This window comes from Rhopilema esculentum, chromosome 8 (assembly GCF_057945365.1).
Source record: "Rhopilema esculentum isolate cy_ngs chromosome 8, ASM5794536v1, whole genome shotgun sequence".
NCBI lineage: Eukaryota > Metazoa > Cnidaria > Scyphozoa > Rhizostomeae > Rhizostomatidae > Rhopilema > Rhopilema esculentum.
In genome coordinates this window covers 7,732,829-7,748,685 of record NC_142822.1, presented here as the reverse complement: position 1 = coordinate 7,748,685, position 15,857 = coordinate 7,732,829, and the positions used below count along the sequence as shown (strand labels likewise).

At 38.3% G+C, this 15,857-nt stretch overlaps 1 protein-coding gene across 1 annotated transcript; it reads right to left on the bottom strand.

Moving 5' to 3' along the window:
- Positions 1-5,271: 5,271 nt before the first annotated feature.
- Positions 5,272-15,253, bottom strand: LOC135694873 (uncharacterized). Its single transcript, XM_065213747.2, has 4 exons — positions 14,598-15,253; positions 12,520-12,823; positions 9,596-9,734; positions 5,272-6,358 (listed from the first exon to the last, which is right to left on the bottom strand). Exons 1-4 carry the CDS (start codon positions 14,633-14,635, stop codon positions 5,931-5,933), a joined length of 909 nt encoding a protein of 302 aa, XP_065069819.1. The 5' UTR covers positions 14,636-15,253; the 3' UTR covers positions 5,272-5,930.
- Positions 15,254-15,857: the final 604 nt, after the last annotated feature.

Here is a 15,857-nt window from a genome sequence, read left to right as displayed (position 1 = left end):
TATGAAATTATTAACAATCTTTTGGTGGTGAAATTGCTTTGGAAAAAAGCAAATTTTTGAGTCATACTTACGCTTTTCGTCTGAAACTCTTCAGAGTGTAAAACGTCAGAACATAGATCTTCTGGGTACATAGATCGTCATATAAATTTGTTCTTTTTAAGAAACAGTATAATTTAATATTTGTTCCAGGTTACTAAACAAAAACCATTAGCAAATAAGGGTAGGATGGTTCTCAGAATGTTTTACCATTGTCAATCATAAGACTGAAGGTGGTGTTCTCTCATCATTTGAACCATTTAGTTTTGGGCTGTCGGTGCGCCAATCGCAAAAAACGGCCATAAATAAAACCCCAACCGTTTTTGAGGGGGTTGAGAAGAAGAACCTTTCCTCTCCAAAGTCCAACTTCAAGTTGTCGTGCAACGTGTGAGAATGAAACTGTGCTAAGACAAAGTTTATATACCCAAAGCCAATGCACACTTGCACGCTGGTTGCTTTAGCCGTATAAAAAACACAATGTAAAGCTTACTCGAGCACTGCTACAATAAACACAAACTGCACAATTGTGCAATCTGTGCCCAAAAACAAAAGCCCAAGGGGCACCTAAAAGGCGTACCCTGTCACATATTAAACGTGATTAAACTTCATTTTATCAAGCTTAAAATGCTACACCAAATGATTTGGATTGTAAACCAAAGTGACCTCTATTAAATCTATTAAAACAATCTTGTTTGATATTGTTCCCCGTATTTCAAAATTGTGTGAAGATTCTGTGCTTGTTATTGTGGCACTTTCGTGAATTTAACTCCCAAGTGAATCGCGTAAGCAATGTGCCCCGTATGCTCCAGGCATTTGTTTTGTGAGCATGCCATGCAGGCCAAGCAGTGACTGCAGAAACGTTCTTGACATCGCGGTCAAGACGTTGCCATTTGGTCTGAAAGACAAGCTGAAATACTGAGAAAAACAAGATAAGGAACGCGTCAGAATTTCTTGATAGTTGCTTGCACGGCTTCTGGTAACAGGTATGTAGAATAACTGTTGATATACTGCAAATTCGTGACATGAATTGTTTATTGGGTCGGTGGGCCTAGTTCAAGATGACGCGTTTTATGCCGTTGAGGCCGTATTCCTGTTCAACCTAAAAACACTACTGCTAGAACTTTTATCCTGTAAAAATTTCAAGACTATTCCGTAATGTTCTCTTCACAATTACATTCAACTTGGTTTTGCCGTAAAGGGTCGCCCCCAGTAATAAGGAAACGCCGAAGTACCCTGGGTACCAGACTCACTTTTTATATAGTGAGTCTGGTACCCAGGGTAACGCCGAAGGCGCTAGACGCCCTACTCACAGGTGCACAGGAGGCAAATGTTTGTTTTGGCGGTCACTGAATGGTAGCAAAAATAATCAAGCTCCGTACGAAGCTCTTATAAGTAAATTAATTTCTTTCGAATATCGACTTGAATTTGGTGAGTGACTTAGCATTGTACTTACATTTAGTAATTCGTATCAATTTTGGAATTGTGGACCGTGATTCACAATTTCCAAACATTTACCGCCTTTGTGCTTGCGGCGGTGATTTCTGTCTCATCGAAATTCCTCAAAATGGTAGTTAATTTGTTTTATAACGAATCTAACAAGCACGGAATCTGGCAAAGCTTTTTTCATGATATTTAGAAAAAGAGCAAAACTTTTTTATGTCTCTTTTCGCTGATCCAATACGCTTGTGGGCAGTGGCGGCGCCAGCTACTGCCGAGTGGGAGGGTAATGGGCGTGGCCATTGAGACCACGCCCTAATCGCTTCTTTTCATTGATTGTACCAGGTCAAATTTCCTTAGGAAATATGATCTACCCCTACCTAGTGCATTTTAACCCGTTTTTAGACGAAATATGTAGACCATGTTTCGAAAAAAGTGGGGGGGGGGGGGGTAATTACCCCCCATACCACCCCCTGAAAGCTTCCCGTTTCCTTTATAATACAAATTAAGAAGCTGGCTACACTCTCCCACAATGTGCCTAGATACTAATTTTCATCAATATATATTATTTTGTTGCGAATCCGTGGCAGATTAAACTATTTTTTACTTGACTAGTTTTGAAAACGCCCCTACACAACCCCCTGATTAATAATAAAAAAATTATCTTTGTATATGAACATGTGTCAGATAGGTTAAAACTAAAAGCCAGGAGGTCTGAGGGGTATTGCTTTGAAACTCCTGAAGTTATGAAAGAAAAACCAACTAGGGGGGCACTTTGTGCCCCCCCCCTAGTCTGGATAGGGTTAAAGAGAATTGGAGAAATAATAAACCACTGTCTGACGCCAACTGTAGTAGTCAACCATTCACTGTAATCATTGCAACTTAAGATCTTTGTTCCTGCTTTTTTACATAAACATGGTGTCGAACCAAACACTGTCGTGCCAAACACTATCAAACGCTTTTATAAAGCCAATAAAAGTATGATATATCAATAAAAGTTGTTTCTTTTTACAGTGAAACTCTTGGTAATAATCAACGTAGCAACCTGAGTTCGATTCAAACCAATTGCAATCTATAAAATTTGCCAGTACCTTTGTAGAAACACACTTCCTTCTGTCATCCTAGGTATACCAACAATTATATACAAAGATTTGCATAAAAAGCTTTTTTTCCACTTCTTTCAGCTCGTTTGTCGCATGAACCAGTTCACAAGGATGTAAACTATTTTTCAACGTCTTTTCAATAAGAAGGTAACATGTGCAAGTATGGTGTACCTCAATCAGTTGCTCGGGCTCGGGTGAGTTTCATTTCCTTTCAGTAATCATTCGATAACTTGATCTCTTGAATAAAGCCGAAATTAGTTCGACTTATCGAAGTTTGATTTATCAGAAGTAGGCCTAAAATGAGTGTTTATAAAAGAAAAACTTTCTACATAAAGCAGTTGAGAAAACAAAATTTAATTTTTCAGTTTTTTCAAATATTAATACGTAGGGGAGGGTAGGGCATGTTGTCACAGCCTTTTTTGGCAATAAAACGGTTCGCTATTTGATCATTTTTGAAATATCAAATATCAATCAAGTATCAATGTAAATGACAATAGTCAAACAAATAACCACCGTTTCCTTGCCAAAAAGAGGCTGTGACAACATGCCCCTGTGACAACATGCCTCTCCCTTCCCTTAACATTCATCGTCTCGAGCATTCGTTTCCCAAAAGAAGCAGAGTATTATTTAGAATCTACAATAAAGTACAAAAAATGCAACAAAGAACGATGCAGAGGGACCATACTGGAAAGTTCACTTTTTGCACGCCATAGGTTTTGCGCCAGTAATTTTGCTGTCTGATTCCTACCGCCAGCTTGCCTAAATTCGAGAGATACGCCACGCCACGCTGCCAAATTTTCAAAATATCATTTGGAAAAACTGTAGCCAGAGGGGGCAAGCTGTTGTCAAAATTTTCATTTTGGGGCACAGCCCCCCCCCCCGTGCCCCCTGCAGCTACGTGGCTGTCGCTTGGCCCTGACTAATGCGAAGAGGAGCTAGAATGTTATGCGACTACACCCTAAAAAGTAGTATAAAATGTATCAACTGTCAACTGCTTGTTCATATCTAGCCTGCGTGCAGACTCTGTTGACAAAGTGCTCTCTACTTTCTCTCCTCTTTTAAATTTCCGAGTCTGCACGCAGGCTAGTTCATATCTTGTAATTTGTCTGCAGATTTGCACTTTTAGAGACCAACTTTCTAGGGATCGGGTTGGGGACGGATTCAAAGAGTGACAAATAAGCAGTTTGCTCCTTATCAGACCTGCAATGAAATTTTTCTGTTTTACGGGTAAAACGTTTAATGCTTCCAAATAATGCCGTTTTTAAAAGTAATTTCATTTGATGTTGTTGGGAACTTCATAACCCAACACTCCGCTGGTTACACTCTTAGGCAACGACAAAGAAGAAGTCAAATTTTATCTCAAACATTTTTTCTGGCAATCAATTTACACTCGTGTTAGTTCAACTCTACTCGTAACTACTGACGCAAAAAACATAATACATGAAACGTAGTTAATTGTGTAATAACCCCTCTGTGAATAATATCAACTCTCCGTTATGGTAACATTAGTATAATTAGTTAGTAATATAACAAAACAAAATTTCTGCATTAACAATAATTGGTTGCTAGGCGCATGCAACCTCGCAGCTTTCCACAACAGATGTCTACTACAGAAATTTCTCAGCGCAAAGGGAGGGTTATAGTAGCATGATTTCTCATGATTTTCGATTGAAAAGGTTTTAGTATAAACTGAGGTTGTATCTCTAAAGATAAATGTCTGCAACATACACATTACGGGTTTAACGTGAACGCGCTTAAACATGCAGTGTATAGAAACCTTTTTAATAATAAGCCATGCCATCCAAAGAAATACGCAAAAATTTGGCGTTAGTGCCGCTGTTGTACGGGTAACATATATGTTCTCCAGTATGGTAGAGGGTTATGAATTTGGAACGCCATAGTGCTGAACTCACTTAGGCCACAATGCCTCCTTTTCGTTTCAGCCAGTGAATCGGGATTTATGGAATTTCAATTCAATTCAATTTTTTATATAATGCCAACTTTAAATATGTAGCTTGGATTTCATTAAATTCGACCCAGGGAAAGAAGAGCTAATCGAACAAGGGCCGTTTAAATATAGAAGAAACAAAAATACTACATAAAAGCTAAAGGCAGCACAACAAACGTGTGTATTTAGGATAACTTTAAACGAACAATGATTAGATTTTGATCATACAATTATCTATATCGAAGCAGGTTTACAGGATAAGACAATAATGTTATAAATCATATACTGTTAAAATCGTTGTTTTTATGCAATTTTTTGATGATAGATTGACTAATTTCATTAATCGGGCAAAGAAGTATCATTAGTCATTGGATCTATTTAATTGCAACTGTCGATCATTGTAAATTCAGTGTCGCCGTGAATGTGTTGTAGCCAGTAGGACTAAGACTAGTAAGGTCTCTCATCAGATTGTTCCACAGACGTGCTCCTCAGTGAAGGGGATAGCCACAAAAATACCTTGTTAATGGAATCGATTCGATATAGTTGACAACAATAGCACTTTTTTGTTTACGTGATTTAAGGTATGGAATTTGCTACAAAAAGAGGGAGGCCTGATCAATTGGGTACATTGCTTTAAGAGTTATTCTACGGTCAACTACTTTTTCCAACGAATTTTATTGCTTTATTGAGATAGAGCTGCCGGGATAGATTCTGCAATACGATAAGTTTTGTATGATTAGGGGGGGGGGGGGGGCTGTAGCATTGTTCCTAGAGGAAGTTGGGGATAACTGATTTTACACTCGAAAACTGACCTTAGTATTCTATACTTTAGCCAGAGGTCTCAGCCTTATAAATATTATAATCCTAAGTATTACTTCGAAAACCTCACTAAAATTTTTGCAAAATCTGCTTGATACTGTACACAGAGTAGCGGAGTGTGAGGTCATCAAAACCTTTCTTTGAACTTAAGAATTCTTGCTCTATAGAAAGAACACCAAGAACTACCTCTTTATGTCAAAATAAGTTGAATCTGTTCAAAATTGACTGAGGAGATATGGTCAGTCAAAGACACGAGATCTGGTAATGAATTACTGTTGGTTTGGCCTGGTTCATAGATGTAAGAACCAGGTCCAAATTACAGTAATTTCATGGGGAATGAGCTTGTACTCATTTGGCAATATCTCAGTGGATTCGCAACAGATTCAACTGCTTTTGTATATTTAGAAGTATTTCACGGTGTTCTTACAGGATATAGGGTCAGAATTCTAAAATTCTAAAAATATGTTTTTGTGACGTCATCACTTTGCCTTTCTGTTCCCTTTTGTTAAAAACAACATTGAGCAATATGTACAATGCTAAAGAAAACGATACGTCAAGTTTTCTTTGTTCATAGTGCAGGGCACCGCTCAAAGTAATCTCTTACCGAACACTTCTACTTCGCATATTTCGATTACAACATCTTTCTCTTTCAAGCTTATCCAAAATCTGTCTCCCTTAGTACCTTCAGGGCATATGACTTTTATATACTGGTTTTCTTGAGTCAGTTTTAAGCCCAAGACGCAAGTAAAGTACGTCATATTTGAATCCTTTTCAAACTCGAACGATATATCTAAGGGCTGTCCAATCATGCGTTGAAATCCCTGTATACCAACAGCATAAATCTCTGCATTAAAACCAAAACTGCCAGCAAACCAGGGGTCTTCCTGAGCATCTGTTTTTGGACATGTTTCATCAGAGAGTGTTTTATTTCCATCTATCATCCCTGACACAGCGTCTCCACTCGAGATTGTGCCAGTTGCTATCTTCAAACGGCTCACTGCCGATGTTTCTCTCTCTAAAATATAATGAACTGACACTAAATATAGCTCAAAATTGAAGTGGACTGCGCGCCATTGGAGGACATGGCAAACCTGGACATGCAACACACGATTCATTATTTGATCCTAGGCGACTCATTTCAGTCAGTGACCCCATAACATGGGTGACACGAGCTTAATCTGACTATCCAATCAATTTTCCCAATTTCTGCCTGCACAATTTTATAAAACAATTTCTTTATAAGCTTCTGTTGACATATTGTGCAAGTAGAAAATATTCCGCCTTAGCAGACAATCAAAAAAGGGGTCACACAACACTCGAAATTAACCTTTTTGTGATCCCATGTGTCCAATGCAAGAGATTTGAAGAAGTCAGCACAAATAAAATTCTAGTACTTTGTCTTTTCTTTTAAGAAGATGTAACCTAAGACCTTTATATCAAAAATTAACATACACGCTTTTTTATAAGTAAGTTTTTGTGCAGCACAGCTTACAATCTTCCTTATCAATTTCCTAACTTCAGCACTAAAATGGTCTTAACACTTTCTTGACGTAACTTTGGAAAGTTTTACGTTATTGTGATTGCGCAGCAAAGAAGAAGATAAAATGCTTAAACTGATAAAATGCTATATTTCTCCAAGAAACCCTCAACGTTGTAACATCAACTATCGAAGAAAACCCAGCAAACAGAGTTCAACTGGTCATACAAGGAAACCCCACAAACGTCACTAAATTAACTATGCAATTTTAAACAGAAGTAAATAATTTCGACACCGTCTAATTCATCTGGTTCACGTTCAGTATCATTATCGGAATCATCATCAAATACCAACCGAAGTTTTCAATTTTCTTAGGTTTCAAAGACCCAGTCCTGAATTTTCTTAACTTTTCAAGAACCGAGCATAATTTTCTTATAAAATACTTTCTTATAAGGAAACATATATCAAGCTATCAAAGAAGTATAAAATGTCCCAATTTTACCCACACAATTGAATAGTTGTGATATAACCTTGAAGGCAACGAACATTTACTCAAGTGGCTTCAGCCGATTTGCTTGAGGACAACGGACATATACACTCTTATTGATTGGTCAACTGATAAGTGATAATCAGAAATATGATCAAGGAGCAAATATTTTATGGTTGGCATTTCTCTCTGATCAAATATAATATTTTTAGCATAGATGATGTCTTTTATTCGCCGGATTCGAGGGGAAGGGACTCTGTAGCCCTCTCCTTTTTTTGCTGAAGCATGATTTCAATGATGTGGCATCAAAGAAAATTGTCGAAAAACCACCATAAGAAATTGCCAAATTGTCGATAGCCCCTCCTCCACCTGTGCTCCGGCGTGCCTGATTTGACAAAACCACTGATCTCAAACAAGACTTGAGCGACCCTCTGCAGTCAAGGCTTTTAGTTCCAGCTTGTAACATTCATATTGCACCTTGTTGAGCTGCTTAGGATTAGGGCGTCCTAGTGGCATGTTTAAGTGCATAGCTTTGTTTTGATTGAGTTTATTAAAAGTTTCAAGAAAGTTTTTTAATGGAAATTAAGCCTGAAATTCTACGATGATGATCTTTTAATTAGAAAAGTTGGTGGAAATCTGCTTTACTTCATCAAACGTAATCATTCCATTTCAGCTCTAAAAATGCTCTTTAATTCATTTTTGAAACATTACTACTTATCCACCAAGTGCGAAAGCTCAAGCTAAGCTGTTTCCAAGCTGTAAACCGTCGGTTAATGTATAGGAGGCCTATAATAGGGTGTCCACAAGCCGCATTCCGCAATGGAATAAGGCAGAAAGACGCAGCCGCGATAGAAAAACTGCCATGACACAAAATACAACTACTTACTTTTAAGAAAAAGAGAACGTTTATACAATTAACCGTATTATGAGTTCTTATGGCTCTCATTTCTTCATAGAACAAACAGTTGCATTGGTCCTAACTTTTTTTAATATCTATTCACTGCATACTTTTGTGAAAACGCATCCACATCCTGAAAACCGTAAACCGTTGCCAATTTGCACCGAAAGAAGCAAGACGCACCTTACGCTGAAGCCGCAATACGCAGCAAACCCACTGCCAAATCCGTAGGCCGCACGTAGAAATAGGGTCGAGGCTGTGAAGCTGCATACCTTTAATAGGCCCCCGTATAGATACTGTGGTATAGAGTATTTGTCTTATGATTCAATAAGATATCTTCTATTATTGCTTTCAACTCAATCTGAGCCGATGGGAGGTTGCTTTTTTTCTAATGTTTCATACGTTCGCAATCACCAATGCTAGTAACCGTAAATTCTTTTTTTAGCCCCCCCTCTCATTTAAGCCCCCTCTCTTATTAGTCCCCCATTTTCAGAAGAAAAATTTAATTAGCCCCCCCACTCTCAATTCAGCCCCCTCCCCAAATTTTCATTGATGCTGGAGTAAGTAAACTTGACAAAAAACAGAGATTTTCATTTTATTCATTGTTCGCTCAATACTTCGAATCAAGTCAGAATCTTTTACTAAAATTACAGGCTGTTGGTGCTCCGAGGGATGAAGCCGACCTTTTAGAATGCTCGATTTCAGAAGGCGACATGGCCCAAGAAGATTTTTTAGAATAATTGATAATGAAGACAATAATATTGATATAGAAGACTGATTTGGTGTTTTTTATTTGGCAAATAACAAAAAACTAGTTTTATCACTAAACATGGTTTTTTATAACAAAATATTTATTAAGCCCCCTCTCTCAATTTAGCCTCCCTCTCTTATATCATCAGGTACCATCTTCTATCAGAAGGCTGGCTACCATGACCCTCCAACTATCCCAAAGTCTGAGTTTTGGTTTGTTGTCATGGTCATAGATAAAACTAAAGGGCTAATAGTGTAGATGGGCCCCCAAAACCACCTCTACAGTGTTTTTAAAGGGACACCATCCCTCTTTCCCGGAGTTCTTCCGCCAGAAGCCATTGACCCCTGGAGTCGTAGCCCATCCGCCCTCCTTGCCGGTTTCCCGCCGAGTTAGCCGTTGGCCATCGCTCGTAGCCCTGAGCTAAGGAACCCTGCCAGGTGGTACCAGTCGAGTCAGGCTGGACCTGTAAGCTAGTGGAGGAAAGGGACGCTTTAATTCACCATTCGTTTCCTGTCGGAGCATGCCATGCCACTGCCCTCTCTTATAAGCCCCCCTTTAAAGTGCTGAAAAACAATAAGCACCCGGGGGGCTAAAAAGAGAATTTACGGTATTACGCCTTGACCCCCCGCATCCACTCACCAGCATTGAGGCAATACCAGCCATAGCTAACATCATATGCCTCGGCGCACTGCAGGCATCGATAGCCCGGACAACTGCAGTCGTCAATGCAATATTGCCAATCGGTACATGGATTTTTCATTTGACAGTACGATCCAACCTGAAAAATACGACGACATTGATTTTTATTTCTAAGAAAGTATTTAAATTTTTTATGATTTCCTTACGGAAAGAGACCCCGTTGCTTAAAACTGTCTTTATCTTATGGGTATCAGTTCGTTCTTATGGGTACTTTCGTTCTTTGACCCCTGACCCGAATATAATTGTTCTTACTCCTGTCCAAAAAATATTCTAGAGGCAGATGTAGTAAAGACCGGGATGGTTGACCACTATCTGATTTATGGTATACGGAAAATAAACTCTTGGCGGCGCAAAAGAAATAAGCAAAAAGTTGTCGAGTCTCGCAACATGAAAAAATATGATAAAATGCTATTCCGTAAGGACCTAGACCAGATTTACTGGGCAAGTATCCTTAGTACACTTGATAATGATCCAGTTAGTATGGCAGCTACCTTTCAGGAGATTTTCGAATCAATCCCAAATCTTCATGCACCAGTAAGGAAGAAGAGGGTTCATAGAAAATGTGGAATACCATAAACAAAAATCAGCATTCAGTTAAACTTTCCAGTGTCGAAGTGAATGGTAAACATCTCACTAGAGAGAAGGATATTCTAGAGGCACTAAACAAGCATTTTGTTTCAGTTGGTCTAAATTTGGCAGACAAAATTATTTCTAAGCCAGGTGACGATTGTCTTCACAACATCAAACCAGTACAAAAAGAAATGGAATTGAAAACAATCGATGATGCTTTTATACTGAATGCAATCAAACAACTAAAAAATGGAAAAGCAGCCGGTCTAGACAAGGTGCCCATAACTGTTGTCAAAGATGTGGCAGACCTTTTGTCAAGCCCTTTGTCGAAGAGCCTTTGTCGATGATATCCAATTCATTTTTAATCAACGGTAAATTCCAAGGCATTTGGAAACGTGCAAGAGTAAGTCCTAAATTCAAATCGAGTTCCAAAAAAGGGTGTAAACAATTATAAGCCAATTTCAGTTATTTCACTTTTTCCTAGGGTTCTGGAGAGGATAGTTCACGATCAGTTATTTGACTTCCTTTTTGAAAATAATGTTATCGCCAAGAATCAATCGGTTTTTCGTAAACTGTACTCAACAATAACATCTTTAATATGCAGTACCGATTACTGGTATGAAAATATCGATTCCAAAAAATTGAACTTGACTATCTTTCTTGACCTAAGAAAAGCATTCGATACTGTGGACCACTCAATAATGTTAAAAAGTTGGGTAGATACGGTATAAGAAACATAGATGGGAATTGGTTTCAATCCTATTAAGAACAGCGGAAACAATTTTGTTCAGTTAACGGTCAGAGATCAATGACAAGCGAGGTAATGTGTGATATACCTCAGGGCTCCTGCTTAGGCCCTCTCCTTTTTATAGTATACCTTAAGCAATGTTTGAAATATTCACAAACTAGTATCTATGTTGATGATACAAATATCACGATCGTATCGAATGATGTCGAAGAGCTGGTCTTCGAGGCACAGCATGAATTACTAAACCTCTCGGAGTGAATGAGAATATGTAAGTTAAGTCCTAACCCTGAAAAGACTGAGTATATGATAATAGGCCATTCTCGTAATGTAAATGTATTAAATATCTCGAGTGCGCTCAAGCTCAACGGCGCTGATATTAAGCGTGTAACGAAGACTAAATCTCTAGGAGTAATTGTAGATGAAAACCTAAATTGGGACGAGCAATACAAAGTTATAAAAAGAAAAGTTTGTGGAGGACTTAAGTCATTAAAAATGTTAAAAAAAATAATTCCCCAAAAAGAATTTTGCAGCGTCTACCACGCCACTGTCGAAAGTCACCTACGGTATGCTAACGTTATTTGGGGCAGCCTCCCAAAAACTAAACTTGATACCCTCCAACATCTGCAAGACCGCGCTCGGCCGATAATTGAAAGCGCCAAATTAAAGGAAAACTGGACATGTAACTGGTTGAGCGTTGAAAAACTCATTCGATTCGATCGATCGGTTATGACGTATAAGATTCTGGAGAAATTAAGCACAGAAAGCCTTTGGGATAAATTTCAGCAAAGATCCTCGCAATCAAACTATGCAACAAGGTACTGTATGGATCTGAATATTCCTAGAATAAATACAGAGCATGTGAAACAATTTTTAACTACTCTGCTCTTAAAGCCTGGAACGACGTTCCAATTGATATTGGAGAACTCCCGACTATTTGTCGCTTTAAAAAACAACTAAAGGAGTACTTGAAGAGCTGACAGATTCGTCTATTAAAGCACGACCCCCTGGAAGAACAGCATTCTAGATTGAAATTACATCTTTTTTAATAAAACAAATGTATTTATAGGTAATTGATATTGTATTAAGGTAATCGTGTAAAAAGAGAATATTATATATAATTGTATTTAGTTTCAGTCAATACGGTTTAGGTGCTAGAAGGCCTCTATTCATGTGCAGGGACGTCGGAACGTTAATTTTTTCGAAAATCCGAGACTGGATTGTTCTTAATTTGTTCTTAAATTAATAGGGTGTAAGTAATACGATCGCTAGCTTATTCGTTATGGAGAGGTGTTCAGGCCTCATTTACCAACAAAGTGAATGCGACAGCCTTCATTTGACGAAAATCTTGAATAATCACTGAAAAAGCATCCACACATGGCTAAAAGTCTTCATTTTTTAGATGAAACGTTGTTCAAAACTGCATTTTACAGTAGCTCAACCTCAGCTTGTTCTTAATTTAACTTTTGACCAATTTTGAGGCTGGTGCTCTTATAAAATTGTTCTTATAAAAAGAAAAGAGCGTAGTCGTTTACACTACAGGACTTACCAGCCGGCCTCGCTGGTCTGTTGCGAAGTATGTCCAGTCACTTTTTTGGACCAGATTGGTTGGTTTCGTTACATTTGTCTCACTGTTCAGCTCGCAATTTTCGAGTCCAGATTGCTTATGATTGAAAGATTTGCAGTAAGCTGTATAAATGCAATTTTCCCTGCATTCATCCAGAGGAAGCGTCAGTTTCATCAATACGTTGTGCTCTAGGGCATACCCAACTGCTGATATGTTGAAATTCGCCTCTGTTTTGCAAGGAAGTCGTAAAATCCAGCACATGGCCAGATGACCATTGAGCAGTAAGCTGCGAAGAAAAAACAGTCTAGCCGCTTATACATAAAAAAGCTCACAAGGGATGTTACTAAACATATAATAACGATAAAATAGGTTAGATGATGAGATACTAATGAAAAAAGGGGAGAAGAGAAAGAAAAAAACAAAAAATCAAGGAAAAAGTAAAGGACAAAAATGCTGCCCACTTTTTTCAACAAATGTAATCACACCAAGTCCATCTTACATTCTTACTTACACCATCAGACTTTGTTGTATTCGGTTAATTGAATCTCTTTTCTCAGACTTTGTTGAACTGAAAGCCTCTTTTGCACGGTAAGATTTTGTCGAAATCTTTTTTACAAAGGTATTGCGAAAACGGAGAAAGTTGCTTCGGTAGCCATAGACAGGGCTCAAGCTTTGAAAAAGTGTCAAAATAGAGAGCAAATACATCAATTTTATACTGGTCTTTACTTTGGACTAGAGGTTCTCTTCAGGGCGTCTGCACAAGATTAAGGCAGGAGGGGCAGTGCTGGTGCTGAGGGCAAATAGCAGAAGTTTTTCCATTATCGTAATCGATTATTTGTGAAGGGTGGGAGGGGAAGGGGTGCAAAATAAAATATTGGCATCGAACTGCTCCACCCATACAGCTGGAATTTTTCCTATCAGGGTCCAGATGAGAGAACATAATGTAAACAGGGTCCAGATCGCATAATACAGCGTGAGAAACGAAATGTTTTTCAACGAAACGTTTTGTATAATTGCCAGGGTCTGACTAGAACGACGAGAGCCTTAGGAACACCTGTGCAAAGAGGTTTTTGCGTTCTAAAAGGCATAATTGCAGGCTAGATTGTGAATCAGTCATTTCTACCTTACAAAAATTATAACCTATAAGACCATGATCTCTCGATTTTATTCTCAAAGTATATGGTACTTTCAGACAGATAGTAGAATGTTTTCTGACATAAGTGGCTAAGTGGTTAGAGCATTTTACTACATTGCTGAACGTTGTGGGTACGAATCCAGGTTCCACATCCCCAAAGGGGTATCTGATGGTAACACTAAGGAGGTTACAGGCAGGGAGGAAAAGAATTGGCCACCCTATCTCTTCAAATGTTGGCCCAAGACCCCCAAGACAATGATACCCTAACAGGCAACACTCGACTAATCTCCGCATTGCACTATCATTGGCTAATCTTGAATAATCATAACCAATCTTGACAAAGGACGCCCGAGACAACTTGGAAAACTCTGGATATTTTCTAGGACTTGAAAGTCGTGAGTTGTCTCTTGAAATTTTGTATGTATGAACGTCTGGACAACTCTAAGCATCAGCGAATATGCAAATATATGGGATCTTAAGCAATGGAAAAAGGATCTTAACTGTTAATGCACCAGTAGACACACTTTGCTTTTTTTATGTTCACTCAATATGTTCATACAAGCAGTGGTTCTTTTTTCCTGCCAGCAGATTCCATAGTTACGAAGCAATGTTACTCTACTCCAAACAGAGAAATGATAGCTTGGAACCTAGAATTATAAATGCTTTCAATGAAATTTCTTGCTCACTCGTGCAACTAGGGTTCAAAATTTCATAGAAAACAAAAGGATTCCGGGGATTTTAGCACAAAACAATAGGATTTCAATGACAATCACATGTAACAGATTTTCATAAAATGATTTGCCCCTCGAATATTTGTAGAATTAGTTCCAAAGAAGGTTAATATCAGGTATCAAAAAAATACTTATGTAGCAAATCTCAATTAGAAAAAGAACTTGAACTGTGTAAATTTGAGCATTTTACAAACCTGAGAGGAACAAGAGCTTTTTGCATCATACCCAACATAATACCTCTGTAGTATTCTCCTAACGTCTTGACGCAGGTACTAAATCTGTTCGCGATTAACGCTTTGCTTGCATTTTAGATGTCACAGTCACGTTTATCTAAGCAGATCCAAATTTAGAATTGAGCCGGTGGCAGTAGTGTCAAACACGCCGGTTACAAATAGCAACGGACATTTACCAGTCGATCAAAACAACTTCATTTGTCTATTTATATCAGTATTAAATGGAATTTGCCTGGAACTCCGAAAGGGAAAACAATCACTACACTAAATACCCCTCGTGAAGATCTTTATCGATAAAGTTATAGCACTCTATTATTGCTAAACGAGAACTATTTCATTTCGCAAATATAATCAAAACTAATGCTAAAAGCGAAGGAAAGTTAAGTGTCATAAATATGGATTTAGATTTTAGCATTTGCAAGCCTGAAGCTTTGCATTTACAATTTTTGAAGTTTTCACTAAATTTGATTAAACGTTTGCTTGCCCTAAGTACGATCCATGCCAAAACGCCTTTGAATTAAACACCAGGGAACGACGTAGGCTTGCTCTAAAACAACCCCCAGCCTACTAAAACGCTTTCCCACCAAGGTATAGTGTTGACCCACAGGGGCATCAGGACCGGGGGAGTGTGGGGGTGTCACCACCCCCCCCAATAGTATCTCAATAGGAAATTTCAGGTAAAATCTGCTCGGTGGAAAAAGCGCTTTTGGTATTTCAGAGACCTTCATGTCTTACAATCAATAAAGAATTAAGCAAAGGTAGTTGCTCCTATGGTTGAATATGAAATTCCTTGATATGAATGAAGGCAAACAAACTAATGATTTGAAGATTTGAAAATTGCTTGTTGGCAATAAATCCAAAAATCCAGGCCCTCTTTAAGCAAAATTGTGCCTTGTGTCCGTTTCTCCTAAAGTTTCTCGGTAGAAGCGTCAACTGCAATTCAACATAAACTCCAGATTCATTTTAACATTCAAAGGGAATGCTAAGATGGAAAGAGGGATCTAAATTGACAACCAGTGCTAATTATTACCTAGCTTTAGAAGTGACTGAAAACCTGAAGACCACTGCGAAATTGCTGTTTTTATCTGCTGTTCAATTTGTTTGCAAAAATAAAATAATTTTCAATAGGATTAGGAGGGTTGCTTTATTAGGGATATTATGTAAGGACGTAGGGATCAGGAAGTGCATTTTTCTGGTGATTTCTTTCACAAAACAAGCTGT

Bases quoted from the DNA above. Each gene is read 5' to 3' on its own strand.
- LOC135694873 (XM_065213747.2), bottom strand. From the start codon at position 14,635: ATGTTGGGTATGATGCAAAAAGCTCTTGTTCCTCTCAG. The intron at 9,735-12,519 runs GTAAGTCCTGTA...CGTATTTTTCAG, and splicing joins CAGACCAGCGAGGCCGGCTG to GTTGGATCGTACTGTCAAAT. The intron at 6,359-9,595 runs GTGAGTGGATGC...ATTATATTTTAG, and splicing joins CTGGTATTGCCTCAATGCTG to AGAGAGAAACATCGGCAGTG.